Source organism: Pleurodeles waltl, chromosome 9 (assembly GCF_031143425.1).
Source record: "Pleurodeles waltl isolate 20211129_DDA chromosome 9, aPleWal1.hap1.20221129, whole genome shotgun sequence".
NCBI lineage: Eukaryota > Metazoa > Chordata > Amphibia > Caudata > Salamandridae > Pleurodeles > Pleurodeles waltl.
Genome location: NC_090448.1, coordinates 1,178,440,839 through 1,178,467,205, shown reverse-complemented (window position 1 = coordinate 1,178,467,205; position 26,367 = coordinate 1,178,440,839). Strand labels below are relative to the sequence as shown.

The window sequence follows — 26,367 nt, the reverse complement described above, 5'->3', positions numbered from 1 at the left end:
TGACAGTTCATAGCTCACTGTGCCAGATAACTATTGTAATTTATGAACTGCACAGGAGCTCTGTGACCACTGACTATGCACATGAAATATTCTGTGATCTGCATGGCACATGTTCTTTGCAGCAGGTCTATTAACCCTCTGCGCTACCTATGATGAGCACAGTGATACTCAAAGTACGGCCCGGGGGCCGCATGCGGCCCTCCTGACCCTTATATGCAGCCCCCTGGTCACCAGCACTGGGCTGCTGCTTTCTTATCTCAGCGCTAACACTGAGAAGGAGGTAAATAAAAAGACAAGCCTTTATTTAAAGGGTAATTGAAGTTAAAGAAAGGAAGCAACTAAGTCATCCTGCACCAGCTAACTTTAAAAATAAATGTGTTTCCAAAGGCATCTTGCAGCAAAAATGTAAAAATGTGATAAGGTATTTAAAATTCCAAAGAATATTTTATTGACATGCAGAACTGTTTCACCTCAGTACATCAAATGATATTATATCAGTGCATCCTACAAACAGCCACCCTACTGGCATCAATGTGGCCCTCGGTCACATCACAGACAATATCTTTTGGCCCCTGGAATTATGTTTGTGGGTACCCATGCAGTCTAGCAGGTACATTAATCACCAGAGTTACCTTGGCACTTTTATTGTTCCATGAAAACTGTTGGATATACAAGGAACTCTACAGTGCTTTTAAAACTACTGCAAAGCTACAACTCCCCCACACTTCCAGCCTCCCGGGGAAACGCCCGGTGCCTAGTCCGGCCTTGCTTTTCTGTAAGAGCTGGCAGCCACTGCAGTGGGGTAGGCAAACTGGAGGGGGCCCTCCTACACAGAACATGGAGGGGTGCCCTCCAGGAACTCTGCACCCCGGCCCCCTTTTTGTGTTTGGACAGGCTTCTCTCAGTGGCACTCCTCCCTCAGAGAGGCTTGAGGGCCCCCCTCTAGTATGGGGAAACGAAACCTGCCCTGCACCCCACTTCACCGCAGGGATTGTGTGTGTGTTTGGAGGGCGAGGGGGTTCTGCATGAGGCCCCTGTGGCTCCGAGAAGAGACCAGAAGAGGGAAGTATACCAAGGCGGGAGTGAATGGGACGGAAAGGATGGCCTCTAGGCGCTCGGTGCCTATGAGAAGCAGTCATTGCCACGTGGAAGTGCTTCCGAACCGGAAGTGACCTAGCCCTGATGTAAGACACACATGACATGTATTTATTGCATCTTCTTCAGCCCCCGGGGCTGGGTGGAGTTATCCGCACATCATCCTGCCACATGTTACTGAGTGCGCTGCGCAGAGCGGCCACTGGAGGGCAGCGCTGCCCCACGCACCGCCAACAGTGCCCTTGTCCCAGCCTGCTGCAGTGAAAAAGCACTGAAGGCAGCAATAAATTTGGCTAAATTAGCTGCTAAATGGTTATCTCAAGTAATATGTATTTGCATTAATCATCTTTGCTCTGAAGCAGAAGAAGCCGGAGTCGCAGAGACGCAGTATATTCATATTGTCCATTTAATTACGCCTAATAAGGACTCAGACAACTGGGGGAGGGGGCACTCCCCCTTAAGGGAACGCGAAAAGTCACCAGGGAAGAGGTTTCTTTTTCATGTAAGTAATTGCCAAGTGCCAGACGCTGAGTGACGGGTGGAGCTGCCCTTCAAATCTGGAGACCACTCGAGAAACTTTCTTCCACCCTCGGTGGAGTTGATGGGGCTGTGGGGGGCGCCCCCCGAGCACACAAGCCCCCCCAGACCACCTGTGGCTGTCAGTCCCTCCTCTCCGTCAGCATCCCTGTGGAGCGTTGACAGGTACCCCCTCTCATGCCCTCGGGGGTGCCCTCTCCAGATACTTTCTTACTGAATCAGTTAGATGCGTCTTGTGTCTGACAACCTGCAAATAGCCTCAGTCCACAAACTCACACAGTTGTTTCATCTCTTCCCAGTCCTGCCAGATGTAGCTAATCCCAGCTTCTCTGGGTTGTCATCTCACCTTGTGATCCTCCTCACATGCTCCTTCTTAGTGTTACTGGTCCCCAAACTTGCTTTATTTTCCAACCCTTCTCTTCTGCATGGTGGGGTCACCTCTCAAGCTCTCACTGCGAGTTCCCAGGAGGGTGGGGGTGACTGGGGTACAGGCAGCAGCTCAGAGTGCTCAGGGGGTTCTGGACCCGAAGTTACTGGGTCTGGACACACCCAGCCCAGCTTCACTGCATCAGATCCACACTCGGCCAGGGGGAGGCCTGTCCCCCCCTGCTACCATCATCACTGGGGGTGGGGGGAATGCTCACCCGCAACTCTACTCCCCATCATCTCGGAAGAGGTGGGAAATATCAGTGTTTAACCCGGCATCAAAGTGCATTAAAAAACGCCTGGGAACTGTGATGCTGCAGGCAGTGGGGGCGGGGTCAGTGAGTGGGGGGCGGGGTCAAAGGTGTGGCTAAAAAACAAAATATTCTGTAGGTTTTTTCGGTCTTTCACCACCAGATAGCCTCATATAAAATTTCAGGCAGCTTAAATGAAAAATACATTTTAAAAAGTTGTTACTCAGCTAGAAATTCACTATCGTTTATTATGAAACCTCTATTAGTTAATGCACTGCAGTGGTCTGTGTGTAACCAGAAAATCACAGACCTGAATCCTGTGCAGTGGAGACTAGTGACGTGTATATTTAGGGCTATGAGGCCCCAGTCTGTAACAGAAAGCACTGTGAATATGTACGTGATTATTTTAAACCTGCATTACACACACTATTAGATAGGCTGCTACAAAAAGCTCAAGAAGGTTTGAGATACAATGGTGCTTGCAAAATATGGATTTTAGTAATGCCCAGACTGTACTAATGCAATTTTTTACATAATTGTCCCTACAACAGGGGTAGTAAACACTGTATAAATACAGTTTCAAATAAAAGCACTTACTTCAAAGCTCAGTTGTTAACTCTTTGTACTACCAGTCAAAAAAAAATCTTTGTCATCACAAAGCTTTGAGTGATTCAATCAATTAAAGCCAGTAAAGGCTCCCAAGCATCCTGCACATTTGCAGGTTACCCCTCACATTTGACAGATTATCTCGTTTGGTGCACATTTACATTTCTTTCAGGCAGCAGCTCCCTGGCAGGAAGGCTTGTTTAGCTGCCTGCCCCTCCCTCGGTTTCACAGCACAGGAGCTCTCTGGCCAGGGGTCCACAGCCCGTGCACAGTGTGCTGTGCTGAGGGGGTCCTCCTGCACCGCAGGGGCTGCGGGGGCTATTGTTACACTAGTCCTTGTTTAGCTGTCTGCCCCTCCCTCGGTTTCACACCACAGGAGCTCTCTGGCCAGGGGTCCACAGCCCGTGCACAGTGTGCTGTGCTGAGGGGGTCCCTCTGCACCGCAGGGGCTGCGGGGGCTATTGTTACACTAGTCCTTGTTCAGCTGTCTGTCCAGCTTTACAAAGGCGCTCTCTGGCCAGGGGTCCGCAGCCCGTGCACAGCGTGCTGTTTATAAAAAGTAGGGGAACGGTTCTTCATAAATCTGAAAAGTAGGGGCACATCATGCCCTCTGATCCCGCCCCCTTCAACCACTGGTTTTATTCCCGAGAATCACCAGCCCCAAACCGGAGGTTATGCCACATTCTGGGGAGTTTAACTCCAGATTCCTGTCAACCAGAGGTCAAAGTGGGCGAGATCTGAGGGGCATGATGTGCCCAAAGTTTTTTATTTGACTAAAAGAGTTCCCCTATTTTATGTTAAGTAGCAACTGTCCAGGGATGGTTAATTACAACACTTTTGAGATGCTGTACCTGAAGTGGGAGGGAGGAAGTCTTCAGTGCTGTGAAGCCAGGGAACAAGCTAACAAGAAACAGGTCTTCTCACCTGGATGTCTGCTCAGCGCCATGGAAGAAACGTAAATGTGCCACTTAGTTAATCTGTAAATGTAAAGGCTGCTCAGAAGTTCAATCACTGGAAGCTTTGTAATGACAAAGATTTATTTTTATAGAGGAACGGTAAGGTGACCAGTTGAGCTGTGGAGTGCGTGCTTTTAATGGACAGTTATAAAAATGTGTGGACTTGGTCCATTAGGCATATTACTAACATCTATATTTTGAAATTATTTTTTTAATTTTAAACCTAAATTTTATTGCACATTTTGGGGCAGTCTGTCCTATACTGTGTGTTATGCAAGTATAAAATAATGACTTACATATTCATAGTGCTTTCTGTGACAGGCTGGGACCTTGTAGCACTAAAAACACACTCCTCTCTTTCCCACTTGAACAATAGAATTCAGTTCAGTGGCTCTCAGTTAGACACACAGATATGTGCAGTGATCGCATTAACCAATAGAGGCTTCATACGTAAATGAATGTATTTCTCACTGATTGCCTTCATTTCAATGTATTTTTCTTGTAAGATGTTTGTTATTTTACATGCAGTTTTCCAAGGTGAAGGAGTAGTTACAGAATATTTTGTTCTCTTTAGCCACGCCTCTGACCCCTCCCCCACAGTCCCCGCCCCCATGGCACTCAGGATCAGAGATCACATACTTTTTTTATGCACTTCAACTGCTCCTGGTAACTCACAGACTGCCTGGAATTGTTAACTGTCTCAGTCACCTCCTTGCAGAGTTAAAGGGGGCCTGGGAATGGGGTCCTAAATGTAAAGAATCCTGGGTGGTGCCACTCGTGAAAAAAAGCACGCAGTGAATCCTGTGATTCTAAGGCCCATATTTATGAAGAATGTCACACAGCTGCACTAGTGCGGTTGTGCGTCATTTTTTTAACACGAGCTAAAGCCATTCCCTAACGCCATCAGTGTGACATATATAAGATATGACGCACTATGGCCCTAAGGAATAGCTAGCGTCTCTAAAAAAGACGCCAGCCGGTGAGGGATGGTGTTAGGGGAAATGGCGCTAGTGGGTTAAAAATGACGGTAGGCTGATTAGCAGCAAAAAATCTGCTGCTAGTCAGTCTAGTGTCATTTTTTGATGCACAAGCAGCCAAAAAATGACTCCTGTCTAAATACAGACAGAAGTTATTACCACCACCCCAGTGCTCACCACAGGGGAGCAGTGTCCCCAGGGCAAGCCAAACATACCCAGTGCAGCCAAGGGCCCTATGTAAGGGGCCCCCAGTGGCACTTACACATACACATACCTGCAACTTAAGCTTGGATGGGCTCCCTCCTCCTGTAGTGTCCCTGTGGTGTGGGTGGCGGTGATGCTGGGGATTGGGGTGGGCATCTTTGTGCCCATTCCATGGTGTTTCCCCATGGAAATGGGCCTACCAGCACGTTAACGCCTGGTCTGACCAGGCGTTAAATAATTACGATAAACGGGCTTAGAGCCATTATTTAGGCCCGCCTTGTAGTTGCGCATCGTTTCTGCATTGGGTGTTAAATATGGTGCTGGGGGCTAGCAACATTTTTAGGAAGGGAAAGCCTACCTTGCATCTCATTGACGCAAGGTGGGTTGGCGCTTCATAGAAATGGCGCTAACCCCAATATTTTGACTATAGATGGGTCTAGCGTTGAAACATAAATATGGAGTTCAGTTTGCGCTGCTTTAGCGTCAAAATAAATGTTGCTAAGGTGACACTAATCTTCCATAAATATGGGCCTAAGTATGTACCATCCCAGATCCCCTATGCCTCAACCTGCAGGACTTTAAATGAAGACTTCCCTCAGCATCTTTCCACGCTGGTTGAAACCATGCTCTTGAACACCCTATATGTTAAGAGGATTTGTACAGCGCCTATCACTGGAGGGGTATCCAGGCACTGGAGTAGTTGAGTAGGCCAACTGGGCGCCTAGTTGAATAGGAAGGTTTTCAGTTTCTTGCAGAACTCAAGTAGGGATGGAGTGGACCTGATGGGAAGCCCTCTACACGTGCACCGAGATGGCTCTGGTCACTATTTTGGACACACTCTTGGGTACCACTGCCAGAAGGGACGTCCGCCGCCCTAGTACTTCCAGAGCTCTCTGCAGCATCAGCAGAGTGTCCCAGGAGATCCCAGTAAATATCTGTACCACATTGGGATTAGAGGATCCGCCTTCGCTTGGGTTTGCGTCCGCCAGAATCTTGTGCTTGGTGCCGTGGGCCACCTGACCAGGTCCTGCGCACCTCTGTGTGTTTTCTGTTAATACGTCCAAGAACAGCACATAATGATGAATGCAAAAACATCAAACAAGTCAGACCTATTGGCTTTACCAATGCTTGTCCACACTATACACAGGACAACTCAAATTATACATCAGGGGAAGGCCAAATTCTGCTGCAAAAAAAGGCAAGCTATGCAGCTCAATGTGGCACATTTTGTGATCACATTACTTCATTATTTTCTAGTTTCCACACTTGTTAACTATCTCTAGGCGTAGGTTGCATCTCATTAGTAGTGGTATAACACCGAAATATAGCAATGAGTAACAGAAAGGCGACCAATCCACCTTTGCAAAGGGCGTCCACCGCGCGGCAACACATGTTGCTGCTTTCTGAGCAACTTTTGAACCGTTTGAGCTAGAAACTATTTTTTGGTTGAAACCTGCAGATTACGCAGAAAATGCTGGATTATGTGGCAAACACTAGAAAGGAATAGGGACATGTACACAACATGGAAGAGGAAATAAAATGCGTGTCATGTAAAACAGCACTTTACTGCTGACACAGATTATGGGGGTGGAGTGATGGGGGGGTTAGAGCCATTGCAGTGTGTTTGTTTATAAACATAGCAGGGTGGTATCGGACATGAGAGGGGCAGGCCATCTCAATACCCGTTTTTTAGGTCGAGCGTGCAAGCACTTTGACCTTTTATAAGTATTGTGGGCTTTTAACCCCGCCCACCGCACGCCCATCACTTAAACTCCTTTATGGATCTGCCTTTCAAAAATCACTTGATGTCCTTGGTAAAGGCTTTACATTTGTCCCGCCTTGAGGCGGTTTTTCTTACCTTCTTGCAGACTGCGCTTGTTACATGGATTATTGCACGACTGTTGATATACTTCAGCGTGGGAGAACTATTTCTTTTGTCTCTCCCCTTCGTGCTGCATGGTGGCCATGGCACTCACAGCGTGAACTCGATCGGCGGTATTGGAGCGCTGGTCACATTGTTCACAGTTACCTATTCAGAGTCATCGCTTGTGTCTCTCCCATTAAAACACTTGAAATTGGTGAATGCTTTATTAAAACAGAAATCCTCAAAGTGAAAGCAGCTCTCCCGGCACAGTGGGAGAGCCAATACTACAATATTCACTGCACTCTGGAAATCGTCCCATAATGCTCTGCAAGCATTCTTTTTCAAAACATTTTTGCTCATAACTTAGCCGGTGGTGGTCCTAGGACAATGGGAACAGATTAGAATTAGCAGATTTAAATTAGGGCGCTAAATGGGAACACTTTCATTTTTTTGCTGCAGATAGAGGAAGAAGGTAAATTTAAGTGCTTTAGTTATACGCAGTCCCACTGGAATTATGTGGCAGGAAAAGACGAAATTATGAGGCAGAATTGACCAATTTATGTGGCAAGAAATGTCCAGTCATGAATTTACAATGCCAATAGTTCTAACTCAAGCAAATGTGAGGCCAATTGCATTGCAAATGTTTGTTTTAATTACTACGGATGCTGAGGACAGGCAGGACGTGCCCCGCTTGAAGCCTTCACTGCAGGTGCCTTGAATAAATGCACTGATGCTTTAAGGTGCTGCAGCCTCACACGAGTGTGCACCCGGTGAATCAGAAATGGTGACTTTATATTTTGTAGTGAAAGTGACGTGATTAGTCCAGGTCCTCCGGCTAGTGACGTGTGAATTCAGCGCTACCCCAGTGCATTGTGGGTGATGGGGAGAGAGCTCTCAAGGGTGTCCTGTGGAAAGTGATGTGGATACAGCCCAGCAGTGCTTAATCTCAAAATAACACACAGTCAGATGTTAAGGGACGTAGACATTGAGCTCTGTGTTGGTTTTTGTGTTTTGTCTCGCGTGAGAGTCAGAAGCTGAAACTGAAGTCTGGTTTTGTGTGGTTGGACGAGGTTCCAGGGCTGTTGGAATGCGACATATTTTCATTTCTACTCAATAATCTATGTACAATTTCATTAGATACACCGACATCTCGGCCTGCGTGTGAAGCACCCCAGACGTTCCCTGGGCGCCCCTCCATGCTGACACAGAAGCTGTATAGAGCTTCCTCGCAGGGATGTAAGGACTCAGCAACCACAGGGTAAGGACTCAGCAGCCACAGGAGGCGGCCTCCTGGGAGGTAAGGACTCAGCAACCACAGGAGGCGGCCTCCTGCGAGGTAAGGACTCGGCAACCACAGGATAAGGGCTCAGCAGCCAAAGGAGACGGTCTCCTTGGAGGTAAGGACTCAGCAACAATTGGGCCTACTCCAGGATAACCACTCAGCAACCACAGGACACGGCCTGGTGGGGGGGGGGTTAGGACTCAGCAATCATAGGGCCCTACAGCAAGATAAGGACTCAGCAGCCACAGGGGATGGCCTGGTGGGGAGGTAAGGACTCGGCAACCATAGGATAAGGACTTAGCAGCCACAGGAGTCTGCCTCGTGGAAGGTAAGGACTCAGTAGCCACAAAGATAAGGAATCAACAGCCACAGGAGATGGCCTCGTGGGAGGTAAGGACTCAGCACCCACAGGAGACTCCCCGGTGGGGTGGGAAGGACTCAGCAACCTTAGGATAAGGACTCAGCAGCCACAGGAGTCTGCCTCGTGGAAGGTAAGGACTCAGTAGCCACAGAGATAAGGAATCAGCAGCCACAGGAGATGGCCTCGTGGGAGGTAAGGACTCAGCACCCACAGGAGACTCCCCGGTGGGGTGGGAAGGACTCAGCAACCTTAGGATAAGGACTCAGCAGCCACAGGAGACGGCCTCACAGGGAGGTAAGGACCCAGCAACAATAGGGCCTATTCCAGGGTAACGATCAGCAACCACAGGAAATGGCAGCGTGGGGAGCTAAGAACTCAGCAACTATAGGATAAGGACTTAGCAGCCACAGGAGACGGCCCCGTGAGAGGGAAGGACTCAGCAACAATAGGGCCCTACAGCAGCATAAGGACTCAGCAGCCAGAAGGGGCGGGCTCGAGAGAGATAAGCACTCAGTCATAGGCAACAGCCTGGGGGAGCATAATAACTCACAAACATAAGGCCTTGTACCAGCATATGGATTCAGCAGTCAAAAGGATCAACCTCGAGACACTTAAGGTCTCAGCAGACATAGCCGATGTCCTTCAGAGTCATCAGGAATCTTAAGGCGATGGCCTCTTGTGAACATAAGGCCTCAACAGCCACTGGTTCTCACAACAGCATATGGACTCAACAGCTATAAGGCCTGTCTTTGAAGACATAAGGACTCATCTACCGTAGGCGAAGGCACCGAGAGACACAAGGACTCAACTGTCGCAGGGGAAGGCCTTGAGAAGTAAGAACTCAGCAGCCACAAACCACGACCTTCAAGTAAATAAGAACTCAGCAGCCACAGGGGTTGTCTATAGGGGACAGAAGGACTCAGCTGCCATAGGCACTCACAGCAGCATTTACATTAAGCAGCCATAAGGGACAGCCTTAGGAGACGTATGGACCCAGCAGCCAAAGGGCCTCATAATGGCATTTGGACTCAGCAACCATATAGACTCAGGCAGCAGCTGGCTCTGCAGGCGCAGCAGACGGTGTCTGTGGAGACAGAAGGACACAGCAGCCAGAAGGAACTGCTGATGCTGACCCAGGGCCTCAGAAGGCATAGACGGTAGACATCCTTAGACATAAGGTCCCAGCAGCCATTGGAGATGGCCTCATAGAGACGTAAGGACTCCACAACCATTGGAGAAGGCCTCATGGAGATGTAAGGACTCAGCAACCATTGGAGATGGCCTCATGGAGATGTAAGGACCCAGCAACCACTGGAGATGGCCTCATGGAGATGTAAGGACCCAGCAGCCATTGGAGATGGCCTCATGGAGATGTAAGGACCCAGCAACCACTGGAGATGGCCTCATGGAGATGCAAGGACCCAGCAGCCATTGTAGATGGCCTCATGGAGACGTAAGTACTCCGCAACCATTGGAGATGGCCTCATGGAGATGTAAGGACCCAGCAACCACTGGAGATGGCCTCATGGAGATGCAAGGACCCAGCAGATGGCCTCATGGAGACATAAGGACTCAACAACCATTGGAGATGGCCTCATGGAGTTGTAAGGACCCAGCAGCCATTGTAGATGGCCTCATGGAGATGTAAGGACTCAGCATCCTGGCTTCATGGAGATGTAAGGACTCAGCAACCATTGGAGAAGGCCTCATGGAGATGTAAGGACTCAGTAAGCACAGGGCCTCACAGTAGTGTATGCACACAGCGGCCACAGTGGAAGGCCTCATTGAGACATAAGGACTCAGTTAGCATAGGGCCTCATTGTAGTGTATGCACACAGCGGCCTCATGGTGACATGAACGATGACTCACCAGCACAGACGATGGACTTGAGACAAACATTTGCTCTCTAGACTGCTGCACAGTGTGAACGGTTCAGTGGCCAACCTACCCTATTATTACTACCACTGCTCCTCATTCTACTACTATCATCTCCCGTATAACCCATCCTAGCCGCCTCCCCCCTCTATCCGTCCTTTCACTCATCCCAAACCTCATTTTACTAATATGATCTCCCATATAACCTTTTCTAGACTCCTTCCTCGTCCGACCCCAACCTAATTTTACTACCATGATCTCCAAAATGAAACTTCCTAGACTCTTCCCTCCTGTATCCCTCCTTTGACTCATCCAAAACTTCACCTGACTAATATGAGCTTTCAAACAACACCAGCTAGGCTCTTCCCTCCTCTATTCCCCCCTTCATCCTAGTCAATCAAACTAACGGACTCACAAGAACACCGCTCAATTTAACAACTCATATCTCCCCAGACTAATCCACCACTAATCCTTTGGGCTCCAGAGTAGCGTGCTACTCACCGACAAGCGATTTAATGCCTCATCAGGGCTACTAAGTGCTATATAAATACAATTACAATTTACAAAGGGCCTCAAAGGAACGCATGCACTCTGAGCACTCACAGTCGAGGTGGCAATGCCGGATCCCCTCTACGTCTTCGGCGTGTATCAGCTGGTAACATTTCTTCCCCACAATGTCGACCGGAGACATGTCCATGTAGTCAGAAATCCTGCACAGGAGGAGCAGAGACTAATGAGAGAACAGCATGAACCAATCAATCACAGATCACCAGGAAGATGCATAGAATATCTTGAACAAATGATGGAGAACAAAGCACCAGGAGTTGAGCTCAGCCAATCACACAGAAGTATGAATCTATCTGAGGGAGCATCAACTAATCACTAAGGAGCATAGTACAAACAGAAGAGCATGGGCCAACCACAGAGGAGCACAAACCAATCACCCCTGAGCATTAATCAATGGAAAAGTATACCGGCTAATCATAAAGGAGCATTGACAAATAACTGAGGGATATGAACCAATGACAGAGGAGAATAGACCAAAATAAGGGAAGCACAAATCAACCTCACTGGAGCATGAAGAATGACCTAGAAATCAACAAATCACAACGAATGATACCAACTTTACAAAGAGGCGTTAGCCAATCGGAGAGAACCACGGACCAATCACAGATGAGTAGGAATCACACACAATGGAGTGTGAAAGGATCACAAGGGCCTTTTAGCTTTTTCCCTGAGCTCAGTCCACAGGGCAGCACTTGGGTCAAAGCAAATGCACGTCTTTTTAAGACAGTCTTAAACTACTTGGGGAATTTTCAACTTTCCACAAAATATCCTAGGACTGAAGTTAGAATAGTAAATGAGCCACTTGTACTATTGCAAGACTGCAGGTAGAATAGTGAACTTGGCTTCCCAGTTTCTGCCATGCCCACTGGGACCATGAACCAATGACATAAGAGCAACTGGCTGAGAGAGGCACATGAACCTATCAGATGTGCATGCGATCAAGGCATAGAGAAGTATGAACAAATAACAGGCGCATGAACCAACTACAGAGGAAACTAAGGACCTGGTTAAGAGTTTGGGGGATGGGGTTATTCCGACACAACCATGACGGATATCCCGTCCTCCATATTATGATCCCATTATTTCTTATGGAAATCGCAATACAGCAGATGGGATATCTGGCCCGTTTATGACGGAGTAACTAATCTGACAAACTCTAAATCAGGCCCTAAATCTGGCGTCTGTGGAAGCTTCCATCTGACTGCGCCCCTCAGCCTCTAGTGCGCATGTCAGTGCATTACACGCAAGAGTACTAGCAACCCCGCAGTTTTACTCCCTGCGTTTGCTGATAGTAGGGGAAGGCACCTAGCCATATAGAGCCTCAAGGGCTAGAGTTAGAATACTAATGGCTGGCAGTGCTCCCGCTGTTAATGCCCTGTCCCTTTTTTCAATGGCTGACAGTGCTCTGGCTGTTAATGCCCTGTCCCTTCTTTCAATGGCTAGCAGTGCTCCCGCTGTTAATGCCCTGTCCCTTCTTTCAATGGCTGGCAGTGCCCCCGCTGTTAATGCCCTACCCTTTCTTTCAATGCCCGGCAGTACTCCCGCTGTTAATGCCCTGTCCCTTCTTTCAATGGCTGACAGTGCTCTGGCTGTTAATGCCCTGTCCCTTCTTTCAATGGCTAGCAGTGCTCCCGCTGTTAATGCCCTGTCCCTTCTTTCAATGGCTGGCAGTGCTCCCGCTGTTAATGCCCTACCCTTTCTTTCAATACCCGGCAGTACTCCCGCTGTTAATGCCCTGTCCCTTCTTCCAATGGCTGGCAGTTCTCCCACTGTTAATGCCCTACTATTTCTTTCAATGGCTGGCAGTGCTCCAGCTGTTAATGCCCTGTCCTTTCTTCCAATGGCTGGCAATGCTCCCACTGTTAACGCCCGGCCAGGCAGCATACACAGAAGGCCACACGCACCTGTTCTCACAGTAGATGATATTCAGGTCCATGTTGACGCGGGTGACGAACATGTGGCAGTCGATTCTGACCTCGTTCATCGTGGGGGGTGGTAACGCGTGGGCGACCACCACCAGGCCCATGACTTGGCTTGGAATGGTGCGTCCATGGGACAGGGACACCCGCAGCCGCAACCGGCCAGTGATGTGGATGACCTGTGACGAAAGAGACACCAGGAGTGAGGCAGGAAGGTAATATCAGGGGGTAACATCAGGAGGTAACATCAGGGGGACCTGTGAGGAAGGAGCCACCAGGGTGAGGCAGGAAGGTGACATCATGGGGTAACATCAGGAGGTAACATCAGGGGGACCTGTGAGGAAGGAGCCCCCAGTGTGAGGCAGGAAGGTGACATACATGGAGATATCAGGGGTAAGGACAGCAACGTACAATACTCCCATAGATACACTGAGATACCAAGGGAAGCAGTGAATAATACTTCCATGCATAAACTGAGATACCAAGGGCAGCAGTGAATGATTCTTCCATACATAAACTGAGGTACCAAGGGCAGCAGTTTACGTTACTTTGATAGATATGTTGAGTTACCAGTGCCAAGAGCAGCAGTGAAGAACAAGTTACTCACCTTCGGTAATGCCTTATCTGGTAGAGACAATATCTAACCACAGATTCTTAACCTTGGAAGTCGCCATGCGTCAGACTAGACCCGGGAGGTTTTTCGTGAGCAGCAGTAGGTAGCATCGGTCAGCTCCACACCGTCGGTGTAGTCCACGCTGGAAGTGATGTTTGCTTCACCTGTACAGGTGCCACCTCGTGCGCTGACGTTCATTACTTTCCACAACTTTCCATGCCAGGAGCGTGGCGCCATGAAGTGCAGTGACACTGGTGTGTCAATTGTAGGGCCCTGAAAGGGATCATCCCTAACCCTAGAAATCTGTCCAAAGGGCGGGGAGGATGCGTGGGTCAATAAGGCTAGCTACTGTCTCTACCAGATAACGTGTTACCGAAGGTAAGTAACTTGTTCGTCTGATAGAGAGTTCCAGCCCCAGATTCCTCACCTTTAAATAGATACCCAAGCAATGCCATCCCCAGTGGTGGAACTCTGGACAAATTTAAACCAGGAAGTCCTACAGGACCGAACTGGAGAAATGCCCATCCCTGTGGACCTGACTGTCCAGGCAGTAATGCTTGGTAAATGTATGCAGCGAAGCCCACGTTGCTGCCGTGCAGACGTCCAGGATTAGGACTCCACGTGCCAATGCAGTGGCCACAGCTTTAGCTCTGGTGGGATGAGCTCATAAGCCCTCAGGAGGCTGCTTCTTTGCCAGTGCGTAGCAGATCTTGATGCAGAGAATGACCCATCTAGAGATGGTATTTTCTGCACCTCCGCACCTTTCTTTGCCCCAACATACGCCACAAAACGTTGGTCATGCACCCTGAAGTCTCATGTGTGGTCAAGACAGAATGAGACTGGTCTTTGTGGGTCCAGACGGTGGAGTCACTCCTCTTCCTTAAGGGGATGTGGAGGAGCATTGAAGCTGGCCAAGGTGACAGATTGGCCCACATGGAAAGGTGTTACCACGTTCGGCAGGAAAGAGGTCATCATGGGAAGCACCAGTTTGTCCCAATAAAGTGATGAGAATGGAGGCTTGGAAGATAATGCCTGCAGCTCATTCACCATACGGCAGATGTAATTGCCACAAAAAGGCTGTTTTAATCTTGAGCAGCCTGAGGGGACAACTGGGAAGAGGCTCAAAAGGAGCACACGTCAAGAACGTGAGGACTAAATTAAGGTCCCACTGAGGCATCACAAAAGGAGAAGAGGGAAACACATGAACAAGACCCTTCAGAATTCTATGTACAATAGGGGACATAAATAAAGAGGGTTGGCCAGGCAGCCGCAAGAAGGCAGACAGAGCAGAAAGGTAACCCTTCAGAGTGCCCAAAGCAGAGGCCTACTGGGCAGCAGTAAGAATAAAGAGCAAAATACCAGAAAGGGAGGCAGATAGTGTACCAATGGACTTTTCTGTACAATATGATACAAATCGCTTCCAAGGGCAGGCGTCTGTTGTCTTGGAGAAGGGACGCCCAGCTGCCAGAATAACATTGCAGACTTCAGGATGAAGGTCAAAGGCTATCATCTGTTGCCAGTGAATCTCCACACATGAAGGCAAAGAGTTGGCAGGTTTGGGTGAAGGACTCTCCCCTCCTGCTGCAACAGAAAATCTTCCCAAGAGTCTGCCTGATCGGAGGATCAACACTTATATACAGAAGCTCCGTATACCAGACTCTCCATGCCCATTCCGGAGCAAACGGGATGACTTGGTCGTTCGTGATCTTCTGGACAACTCTGGGCAGGAGTGGTATGGGCAGAAAGGCATAAAGGAGGCCTGAACTCCACTGAGGCCGAAAAGCGTCCCAAGTGAGAGCCACCTTGGAAACTCCAGCATGCAAAACTGCTGACATTGGGGATTCTCGGTGGAGGTGAAGAGATCTAACCAAGGCTCTCCCCACTGCTGAAAGAGACCTTGCACCACCTCTGGTTAGAAATGCCACTCGTAATCAGCTAGGCATTGACAGCTGAGTTTTTCCGCACTAGTGTTCAGGGAATTTGCCAGAATGTGAACCACCAAAGTCATGCCGTGCTGTTCCAAGTAATGTCCAGAGATGCAGGGCCTCTTGACAGTGGATCCACAATACCACCCCTCCCAGTTTGTTGCAGTACCACATGGCAGTGGTGTTATCCGTGAACACCTGCACTGGCCTTGCCTTGATAGAGGGTAAGAAGGCCTTCAATCCCAGTTGGATTGCATAGAGCTCCAGCATGTTGATGTAGATGGAGTCTGGATTCCACCGGAGACCAGAGGCCTCTGATCTTCACCTCTCTCAAAGGGCCGCCCCTTCCCAGGGGTGATGCATCCGTCACTACTGTGAGATCTGGTTGGGGAAGAGAGAGGGGTCTGCCTCTGACCCAATCCCAGGTTTTTTGCCACCACTGCAGGTCCTTTGCAGTTCCCTTCGAGAGTCTGGACCACGTCAGAGAGATTCCCCTTATGCTGCACCCACTGGAACTTCAGGTCCCACTGCAGAGCCCATATAAGTCATCTGGCATGCGTCACCAGCAGGATGCAGGAGGCCATGAGGCCCAGCAGCCTTAGAGTCAGTCCCATCAAAACCCATGGAGCAAGGTCAAATGATCCTCTGTCAGCCGATCATAAGATGGAGGCATTAAGGGAGGGGAGAATTTGAGGGGGAGGCAATAGCCCCTCCGAACAATCTGTTGAACCCACCTGTCTGATGTTATGAACTGCCAGAGATGGAGATGATGGCGCAGTCCACCACCAACTGCATGCCCACGACCCAAAAAGGTAAGATTAAGAGGGTTTGGATGCTGCAGCTGCCAGGCGGCGGTGGTTGGACCAGACCACTGGCAACTTGACCGACGGGATCGGTAGGAACTGCACCCTCATCCACGCAGAGGCTGGAAAGCTTGCGTGGACCAGTGGCCAGGATAGGGTTGGTGTGGTTGAAAGCCCTTTCTGCAGCCACACAACAAGCAAAAGGCAGAATGAGGATTACATGGGGTAGCTGAGAGGCCCAAGGACTCAGCCACAGCCCATGAGTCCTTAAAGCACTCCAGCACAGAGTCTGCCTTGTCTCCGAAGGGACAGGTGCCAGACGTTCCATGCCAGGCGTGGTGTCTGAGTGCCACCGTCATTGAAACTACTCTGCCCAACGAGTCGGTCGTGTCCAAAGCACAACATATAGTGAACGTTGTTGCGTCTCTCCTGGCATTGGCTGCTTGTGAGAGAATGGCCTGGGCCTCCTCCGGGACTTGTGGCAGCATTCGCTCCACCATTTCTCACAGTATGTGGGAACAGCGGCTCAATAAGCACTTAGTGTTCACTGACGGCAATGCAAGTCTGGTGAGAAAAAATATTTTCTTACCCAGGCTGTCCAGCCTCTTGGATTTCCTGTCCCGGAGTGCGGCAGGGAATGCACCATGAGAAGTAGAAACTTGGACCACTAAGCTCTCCGAGGTGGGGTGTTTGGTGAGGAAGTTTAGTTCCCCTGTGGTGGGACGATGGCTGCTGGCAATTGTTCTATTCACTGGAGCCTCTGTGCTGGGTATGGACCAGGTTCCCAGAAGGACATCCTAGAGGTCTCTGTTGAAAGGGAGCAGAGATTCAAAGGAAAAAGCGCCCTGTTGCAGCACCTCTGTCACGATGTCGGTATTGACTGCCATTGACAGAAACCCAAGGTCTAGGACCTCGTCTGCCCTCTTCACTGACATAGTGTAGGTAGCTCCCTCTGCCTTAGCCACAGGAGAGGGAGAAAGCATGCTGGTACCTGGAGACATGTTCAGTCCGCTGGCATCACCCGGTTCCTCACTCCATTCCATATCCTTTGCTTCAGCCTGGTATTCTAAACGTCTAGTAACCCCTCTTCTTCCCTGAGGCCTAGCCCTTCAGAACAATCCCGAGGCACCAACCTTGGACCCAAGGGCCCTGTTGGCCCTGGAATCTGCATTGGTTTCAGGGATTAAAATGGGGCTGCCGCTGCCAGTAGGCACCAGCAGGGAAGGTCATAGTGGCATGACCGCCACCGGTCCAGATCCATGAGGGCCATTGGAGTCAGGGTCTGAACCACGACGCACTGGCTCACAGGGCCTCAAGGCACTCTGTGGGGTTGGGCCGCTCAAAAATGAGGCACAAGGCCTCATAAGACTCTTTAATTTGAGTGGGGGTCGCTCCGGCTCCCAGAAAGGTGGGGAGGTGTGAAGTCGGCCCCGGACTAGGCTCTGAAGGACCATGCCTCGAACGCCGATGTTTCGTTTCTGCATTGGACGATGGATGAGGAGACATTTTTTGTGCCCCTTACCTGAATGTCTCGACGATTTTGAATGGGACGAAGAGAACTTGACTCCTGGAATGATCCCAGGACCTTCCTGTCGACAGGGACTGAGACTTCCATAGAATTGCACAACATGGAGTCACATGCCAGTCGGCTAGCAGCTTTAGGGACCACTCTCTCAAAGCCTTTTGCATCATGGCTTGGCAGTCAGAGCACAGCTTGGAGGTATAGTCGCACTCCAGACACCACAGGCACATGATGTGTGGGTCCGTTTCTGACATGGCGTGGTGACAGGCACCGCAGGGTTTAAAAAAACCTGTCTTACTCAATGACATTTCCTCTCCTGTCAAAAACTGGCAGAGGGGTAGCTTTTCGCTTGGATCTATGTGACTGGCGTGGAAAGAAAAGAACTGATTTCAGTGCGCCCAGTTGGCACCTATATAGTTGAAACGGACATCATCTCTGCCGCAGACAATGTGGCGTGGAGCCAACCAACATCACCTACCGGCGCAAAGTGGCACTGCTCACAAAAAATCTTCTGGATCAACTCTGAGGCCTGGGGGAATTCAAAAGTAAGGAATCTGTAGCTAGAAGTCTCTAACATATTGATACTTTCACAGACACACTGACAGGCATCACCGATGAGGACAGCAGTGCACCACACTCCCACAAATACACTGACAGGCATCATCGATGAGGACAGCAGTGCACCACACTCCCACAAATACACTGACAGGCATCATCGATGAGGACAGCAGTGCACCACACTCCCACAAATACACTGACAGACATCATCGATGAGGGCAGAAGTGTATGACACACACAGATACATTGACAGAGATCACAAGGCAGGAGGGCAGCAGTGTACACAGACACACTGACATACATCAGGAATGAGGGCAGTAGTGAATGACACCTGCACAGACACACTGACAGACATCGTCTATGAGGACAGCAATATATGATACTCCCACAAAAACACTGACAGAGAACACAAGGCAGGGGGGCAGCAGTGTACACAGACACACTGACATACATCAGGAATGAGGGCAGTAGTGAATGACACCTGCACAGACACACTGACAGACATCGTCTATGAGGACAGCAGTGTATGATAGTCCCACAGATACACTGACAGAGACCACAAGGCAGGAGGGCAGCAGTGTACACAGACACACTGACAGACAACAGGAATGAGGGCAGCAGTGAATGACACCTGCACAGACACACTGACAGACATCGTCTATGAGGACAGCAGTGTATGATACTCCCACAGATACACTGACAGAGACCACAAGGCAGGAGGGCAGCAGTGTACACAGACACACTGACATACATCAGGAATGAGGGCAGCAGTGAATGACACCTGCACAGACACACTGACAGACATCGTCTATGAGGACAGTAGTATATGATACTCCCACAAATACACTGACAGAGACCACAAGGCAGGAGGGCAGCAGTGTACACAGACACAGACAGACATCAGGAATTAATGCAGCAGTGAATGACACCTGCACAGACACACTGACAGACATCGTCTATGAGGACAGCAGTGTATGACACTCCCACAGATACAAGGCAGGAGGGCAGCAGTGTACACAGACACACTGACAAACATCATGAATGAGGGCAGCAGTGAATGACACCTGCACAGACACACCGACAGACATCGTATATGAGGACAGCAGTGTATGACACTCCCACATATACAAGGCAGGAGGGCAGCAGTGTACACAGACACACTGACAGACCTCGGGAATGAGGGCAGCAGTGAATGACACTTGCACAGACACACTGACAGACATCAGGAATGAGGACAGCCATGAATGACACTACACAGATACACTGACAGAGGGCAGCAGTGTATAATAAGTTCATTAACACATAAACGGTGAGGACAGCAGTGTATGGTACATCTTTAGATACATTGACAGACATCTAGGGGCATATTTAAGAGCCCCTTTGTGTCGCGCTTGCATCTTGCAGTGTGGTGCGAGTGTAACACTGGCCCAAAATGAGAAGCCATGCAAGGTGATCTTGTGTGGCCCTGAGAGCCTTGATAGATCTGGAGTAACACAAGGCACCACAAATCGCTGGGGTGCCTTACTCTGCCCCAGGGAAGTGTTCCATGGTGGAGCATGGGTGTTCCCACGCAGCATCCGCAGATTTTGAGACATTGCTAGATTTACCAGAAGTGGTGGACCTGGGAATGTGCCGACAACCCACGCCTCCCCAGGGGCGGCGCAGCGAGGCAAAATGTCTTTATTTCCCGCGTTGTTTCCTCTTCCTGTGTGTGCTGGGTTCTGTAACACACACAGGAAGAGGAACAAGCATCAGGAGATTGGTTTTGTGCAGCGAGGTGCCCCTTCCTGCACAAAAACAATCCTGCACACAACGCAGGCACCCTTGCACCGTGGTATTACGGGGCCTGCATTGGTGCTAGGCAGCCAATTGTGCACCAGAGCTGGAGAAAGGACAGAAATGTGCCATACTGGGATAAATACAGCGCATCCCTGCCCTTTCCCTGTGATGCAGCAACGTGCCTTGCTGTGCCGAGCCACATGGTCATAAATATGGCTCCTAGTGTGTAGATGTTCTAGGCATCAAGCAGGAGTAATGCAAGCCGGAGTATTGCAAGCAGCAGTAATGCAAGCAGGAGTAATGCTGCGGACATGGTTGCGTCATTAAGATACAGTAATCCTATGAAGAATAGAGTCAACCAAGTGAACCTGAGCAAGTTCAAATAAAGTACGTAAAGGTAAAGACCCTTTGGACGTCTTGGCTCTGTAATGCTCTGCGCTCTTATGAAACCCATACACCTGTAGACCACTAAATCACAGCTGCACCCGTTTGCTAATCTTACAACCAGTTCTCACAATAAAATATTATTTGTATGCACTGACTGTTCAAACCAAGGGGGTCAGTCAACGACCGCGGGAGCACCGCCAACAGGCTGGCGGTGCTCCCAAGGGCATTCTGACCGCAGCGGTCCCGCCGTGGTCAGAAACGGAAAACCGGCGGTCTCCCGCCGGTTTTCCGCTGCCCTGAGGAATCCTCCATGGCGGCGCAGCTTGCTGCGCCGCCATGGGGATTCCGACCCCCTCACCGCCATCCTGTTCCTGGCGGTTGTGACCGCCAGGAACAGGATGGCGGTGAGGTGTGTCGTGGGGTCCCCCGGGGGGCCCCTGCAGTGCCCATGCCAATGGCATGGGCACTGCAGGGGCCCCCGTAAGAGGGCCCCTAAAAGATTTTCAGTGTCTGCCATGCAGACACTGAAAATCGCGACGGGTGCTACTGCACCCGTCGCACCCTTCCCACTCCGCCGGCTCCATTCGGAGCCGGCTTCCTCGTGGGAAGGGGTTTCCCGCTGGGCTTCTGGCGGTCGCCCGCCGGCCCAGCGGGAAACACAGAATAACCGCGGCGGTCTTCTGACCGCGCAGCGGTATTCTGGCGGCTCCCGCCGGCACCGCGGTTACGGCGGGAGTCAGAATGACCCCCCAAATGTCCAACATTCAATTTACATCCCTACACTCAGAGTTTATTACTCCTTATTCTTACAAACCGTGTGATCACTCTCTGAAACCCCTTGAAGATTACCCAAAGTCCAATTAATGTATTGATGAATTAATGTATCTCAGCCTGTGCTTATTCCAAGAAGGGTCCCATATTTCATTACCAGGAAGTGTAAGAGTAAATTCTGCACCAATAGCAGAATTTACATGTTTCGGGAGACATTAACCATTGTATGAAGGGTCTTCAACACTTCCCAGAAGAACATTCATTTTTTTCCCCACTGCAGAATGTTACTCACACAACAAGTATATTTGCCTTTGAAAAACCTTAGAACCTTGATTAGTTTTCAGTGATACCCTTTTCAATAAGATGATAATCTAGTTGGCCTAAAAAATGTCTATTTTGTGATACATTCTCTTATAAAGAACTACTAGTGAGAGAGGCTGCATTGTCAGCATGCAGGGAAGTATTTATGCAAATGCAATTCTACACTATGGATGGAAATATGATGAAAAGAAATATATTTTATGGGGTATGTGAAGTTGTATTTTTAACTTCATGAAAGTCAACAGAAGTCTTCAAAACTTGACAAAGTTTTTCACAGGACCATGTGTCGATGAAGGTCTGTCTTTTGTGACAATTTAGATTGCACATATCATAATTTAAGACTAACAAAAAGGTTCTGCATAAAGTTTACTTTTGCCAAAAATAGGGCATCATCTAGAGAGAAGGGGAGTGCTAACTGGACGTCTGCCATAAAAAAGTGAAAATTCTGTTCAATTCATTGTTCCCCCACATCAATTAGAAGTGAGAGAATTACAGAGTTTCTGTGAGCATAGTCTTGATCACTTCAACAGCTAGAAATCTAGAAATGCTTTGCTGTAAGGACATCTGCCTTACGTCCGCTGGGGCTTCACTGTTGTAAGTAGCGGTGGGCGGAAGTCGCGGAATTTCACTTTGCGGAATTCCACAAAGTTAAATTAAAAGTCAATGAGATTATGCAGAGTACTGCCCACGGACAGAAAGAATGCATGTTGCGCAGCTCACTATGGCGGTCATTCTGACCGCGGCGGGCGGCGGTTGCCGCCCGCCATGCGGTCACCGCCAAATGGCCGCTCCGCGGTCAGGAGACCGCGGATGCCATTCTGGCATTCCTGCTGGGCCGCCCGCCGGCCCAGCGGGAAAGCCCCTGCAACATAGAAGCCGGCTCCGAATGGAGCCGGCGGTGTTGCAGGGGTGCGACGGGTGCAGTAGCACCCGTTGCAATTTTCACTGTCTGCAAAGCAGACAGTGAAAATCTTCATGGGGCCCTGTTAGGGGGCCCCACGACACCCGTTCCCGCCATCCTGGTTCTGGCGGTGTAAACCGCCAGAAACAGGCTGGTGGGAAGGGGGTTGGAATCCCCATGGCGGATTCCCTGGGCCAGGGGAAAACCGGCGGGAAACCGTCGGTTCCCCTTTTCTGACCGCGGCTTTACCGCTGCGGTCAGAATGGCCCTGGAAGCACCGCCAGCCTGTTGGTGGTGCTTCCGTGGTCCCCGGCCCTGGCGGTCATGGACCGCCAGGGTCGGAATGACCCCCTATGTGAGTTATCGCTGGTAGTGTGTTCTGTCCTGAAAATTCAGTGCGAATGGCAACACTTGGTGCACAAAAGGCCAGCCATTTGAGTTAATTTTGCTGCCTCTCGAGAAAATCTACTTGAGAAGCAACCCTCTGACCGTGACCACTCCACTTAAAAATTGTGCCGGAAGGCTTTCTAGCTACCCAAATCATGCTAGTGGATGCCAAATCCCACTTCCCAGCTCACTAACTACTTACATCGCCGAATACATCAGCAAACCAGGCTTACAATCTAGCCACCTACAAAGTAGAATGCATCCGCAATCCAGGCCTGCAATCTAACCGACTACACCACAGACAGCACCAGCAAACCAGGCCTACAAGCTAACCACTATACTGCAGGATATACCAGCAAAGGAGTCCTACAAGCTAACCACCTACAATGTAGAATGCATCCGCAATCCAGGCCTGCAAGCTAACCACCTCAGCCTCTGGTGATCAAGGCAACAGAACGAGCCGTGATATCACCAGACTCAAAATAAAATACATAGATGACAGAAAAAGCCAGGAGACCAACCTTCTCACTCTGTGTTTCCAGGATGTGGAACCAACCACTCCAGCCACCAGGCAGGCCTGACACTTCTGCAGCTCGAGACAACGAAATTAATACTTTTAGAGTCTCTTCTCTAGGGGGCCCTCAACAGCCACCAATAAGGACCCCCTCGCCTCCAGCGCAGCGGGATGATAATAAGTGATTAGTTTGAATCAAATGGTGAGAAAAACAATTAGTTTGAGTCAATTAACTCTAGAAACCAATTTATTTGAAAAACAATTATATTAAGTGGACAAAGTTTTTTTTTTAAAAACATAAATGGACGCCTTTTAATTTAGAAGCTAAGTCACGCAGTACTCGGAGGTGTGGGGTTGGGAGATGAAGGGGGAGGGGTACTGTGCTTAGTTTTAAAACAATAAGTTCTAGAGCCCTCACCAGGAGGCCACTGTAGGAAGCTGGCCTCGTGTGCGGTGGGTACCTATGGTACTTACACCTTTGTACTAGGTCTAGGTATCCCCTGTGAGTGAAGTGTAGGCAGTGTCTAGACGCCTGGGCTCTCTAGAGGTAGCTGTGGATGAGCAACCCAGGCTTATCTACGAGACATGCAAAGCTAATGCAAAACCACTGTAGTCACACAGTACTCACACTCATGAAAGAAAACACTTGGTTGTACAAAAATAAAGGGACTTTATTTTTGGAATACAGTATCAGAAAATACTAGAGAGACAACCCTCCAATAGGAGGTAAGTAATTACACTAAGGGGGTGATTTACCGTCCGCCAAGGTACCGCCGTGAAATGACCGCACCGGCCATTTAGACATTTCCACTGGGCCGGCGGGCGCTCTCCGAAAGAGCGCCCGCCGGCCCAGCGGAAATGCCCCTGCAACGAGGACGCCGGCTCAGAATTGAGCCGGCGTAGTTGCAGGGGTGCGACGGGTGCAGTTGCACCCGTCGCGTATTTCAGTGTCTGCTTTGCAGACACTGAAATACTTTGCGGGGCCCTCTTACGGGGGCCCCTGCAGTGCCCATGCCATGGGCATGGGCACTGCAGGGGCCCCCAGGGGCCCCGCGGCACCCCCTACCGCCATCCTGTTCCTGGCGGGAGACCCGCCAGGAACAGGATGGCGGTAGGGGGTGTCAGAATCCCCATGGCTGCGGAGCGCGCTCCGCAGCCATGGAGGATTCTGTAGGGCAGTGGTAAACCGGCGGGAGACTGCCGGTTTACCCTTTCTGACCGCGGCTGAACCGCCGCGGTCAGAATGCCCTCGGGAGCACCGCCAGCCTGTTGGCGGTGCTCCCGTGGTCGGTGACCCTGGCGGTCACCGGCCGCCAGGGTCAGAATGACCCCCTAAATATATTCACTAATAAACAGTAAGAGGCATAAAAAGGTTAAAAAACTGTGTAAAATAGGAATATGCAATAGTAGCCCTAGGGGAGCACAAACCATATACTAAGAAAGTGGAATGCGAACACAGGACCCCCACCTAGGTAGGTAAATCGTGTAGAGGGGAGCTGGGAGTACTAGGAAATCACACGGGTAAGTAATGCAGTACCCCCACCGACCAGGAAAGCAGGAGTAAAACACTGGAATCCCCAAACCATCCCAAAGGAGGAAAAAACGAAAATGGAGCACCATGAGAGGGGACCAAGTCCAGAAGTGTCTGTGGAATCCAGGGAGAGTAGGAGATATTACCCACCCAGAGGTACTTTTTGGAGTTGGTCAATGAAGAAGGAAGACAGGTCAGCACTGCAGCACAGAAGCTAGAGAAGAGTTCCTGATGTGTGCAAAAGATGTCCCACGCTGGAAGCTGGATTGCAGGTGGGTGTTGATGAAGGATTTCCACCAACAAGCCTTGGCAAAGGCAAACCCGCGGTTGGAGGAAAAGAGGTGCTGCTGGGGAACAGCAAGGTCCAGAAGGACTCTACCCAGGAGAGGGAGTCACAGGGGGCCCTCCATGTCACAGAAGGCCCACAGGAGCAGAGGCAGCATCCTATGGTGTCCCACAGGACTGGGACACAGACGTCGCTGAAGCAGCCATGCAGCACCACAGAAGTTGCTCCCACATCTCCGGAGGACCACACAGAGGCCCAGGAGTTGCAGGAGGGAGTGCTAGGGGCTGGAGCTACACATCACCTGAAGTTCTCCTTGGAGGTGAAGCAAAAAAGCCTTGGCAGCTGCAAATGATGCAGTGCATGGGGGTACTGTCTTGCGTGGAGTGGAAAGGACTTACCACCACCAAAGTGCGACAGCTGGTAGAGAAGACCAAGGGAGACTCTCTGGACCACCACTCGTGATGCAGGATCCACGCCACTCAGGATGAGTGTAGATCCACGCAGCCGTTGTCGATGCAGCCAGATACATGTAGTTACAGGGGAGTGATGGCTTCACCCCAAGGGAGTTTCCTTCTTCTTCTTGTGCAGGCTGAAGAGTCACATTCTTCTTAGGAAGCACAGCTGGGGAAATGTTGCAAAGCTGGCAGGAGTTCCGGATACAATGTTGCAGAAGAGTCTTTATAGTGGATTTGCAGCTTGTAGGTTTCCTGGAGTCCAGTCGCGGTTTCTGAGGCCAGGAGTCGAAGCAGAGGTTGCAGAGGAGTCCTGCTGGAATCTTGCAAGCTGAATCTGAGGACCCACGCCAGAGGAAGACCCTATATAGCCCAAAGAGAGGGCTTGGTCACCTAACCAGGTAACTACCTATCAGAGGGTGCCTCTGACGTCACCTGCCTGGCCTGGCCACTCAGATGCTCCCAGAGTTCCCTGCCAACCCTGGAATCAAGATGGCAGAACACAGGGACCCCCGATGGAGCTCTGAGCACCACCCCAGGGGTGGTGATGGACAGGGGAGTGGTCACTCCCTTTCTATTGTCCAGTTTCGCACCAGAGCAGGGAACCCTGAACCAGTGTGGACAGGTTTATGCATGGAAAGCACCAAATGCGCCCTTCAAAGCAAAGCCAGTGGCTTGGGGGGCTACCCCTCCCCAG

General features: G+C 50.1%; 1 protein-coding gene across 1 annotated transcript in view; it reads right to left on the bottom strand.

Annotated features, from left to right (window-relative positions):
- The window catches only part of NPAS3 (neuronal PAS domain protein 3), a 1,356,068-nt gene that overhangs the window by 48,374 nt on the left and 1,281,327 nt on the right, over positions 1-26,367 (bottom strand). The window contains exons 7-8 of the mRNA XM_069209098.1: positions 12,906-13,099; positions 11,038-11,144 (exon numbers count right to left, since the gene is read on the bottom strand). Coding sequence (XP_069065199.1) covers positions 11,038-11,144; positions 12,906-13,099 — 301 coding nt within the window. The remainder of the gene's footprint in view (positions 1-11,037; positions 11,145-12,905; positions 13,100-26,367) is intronic.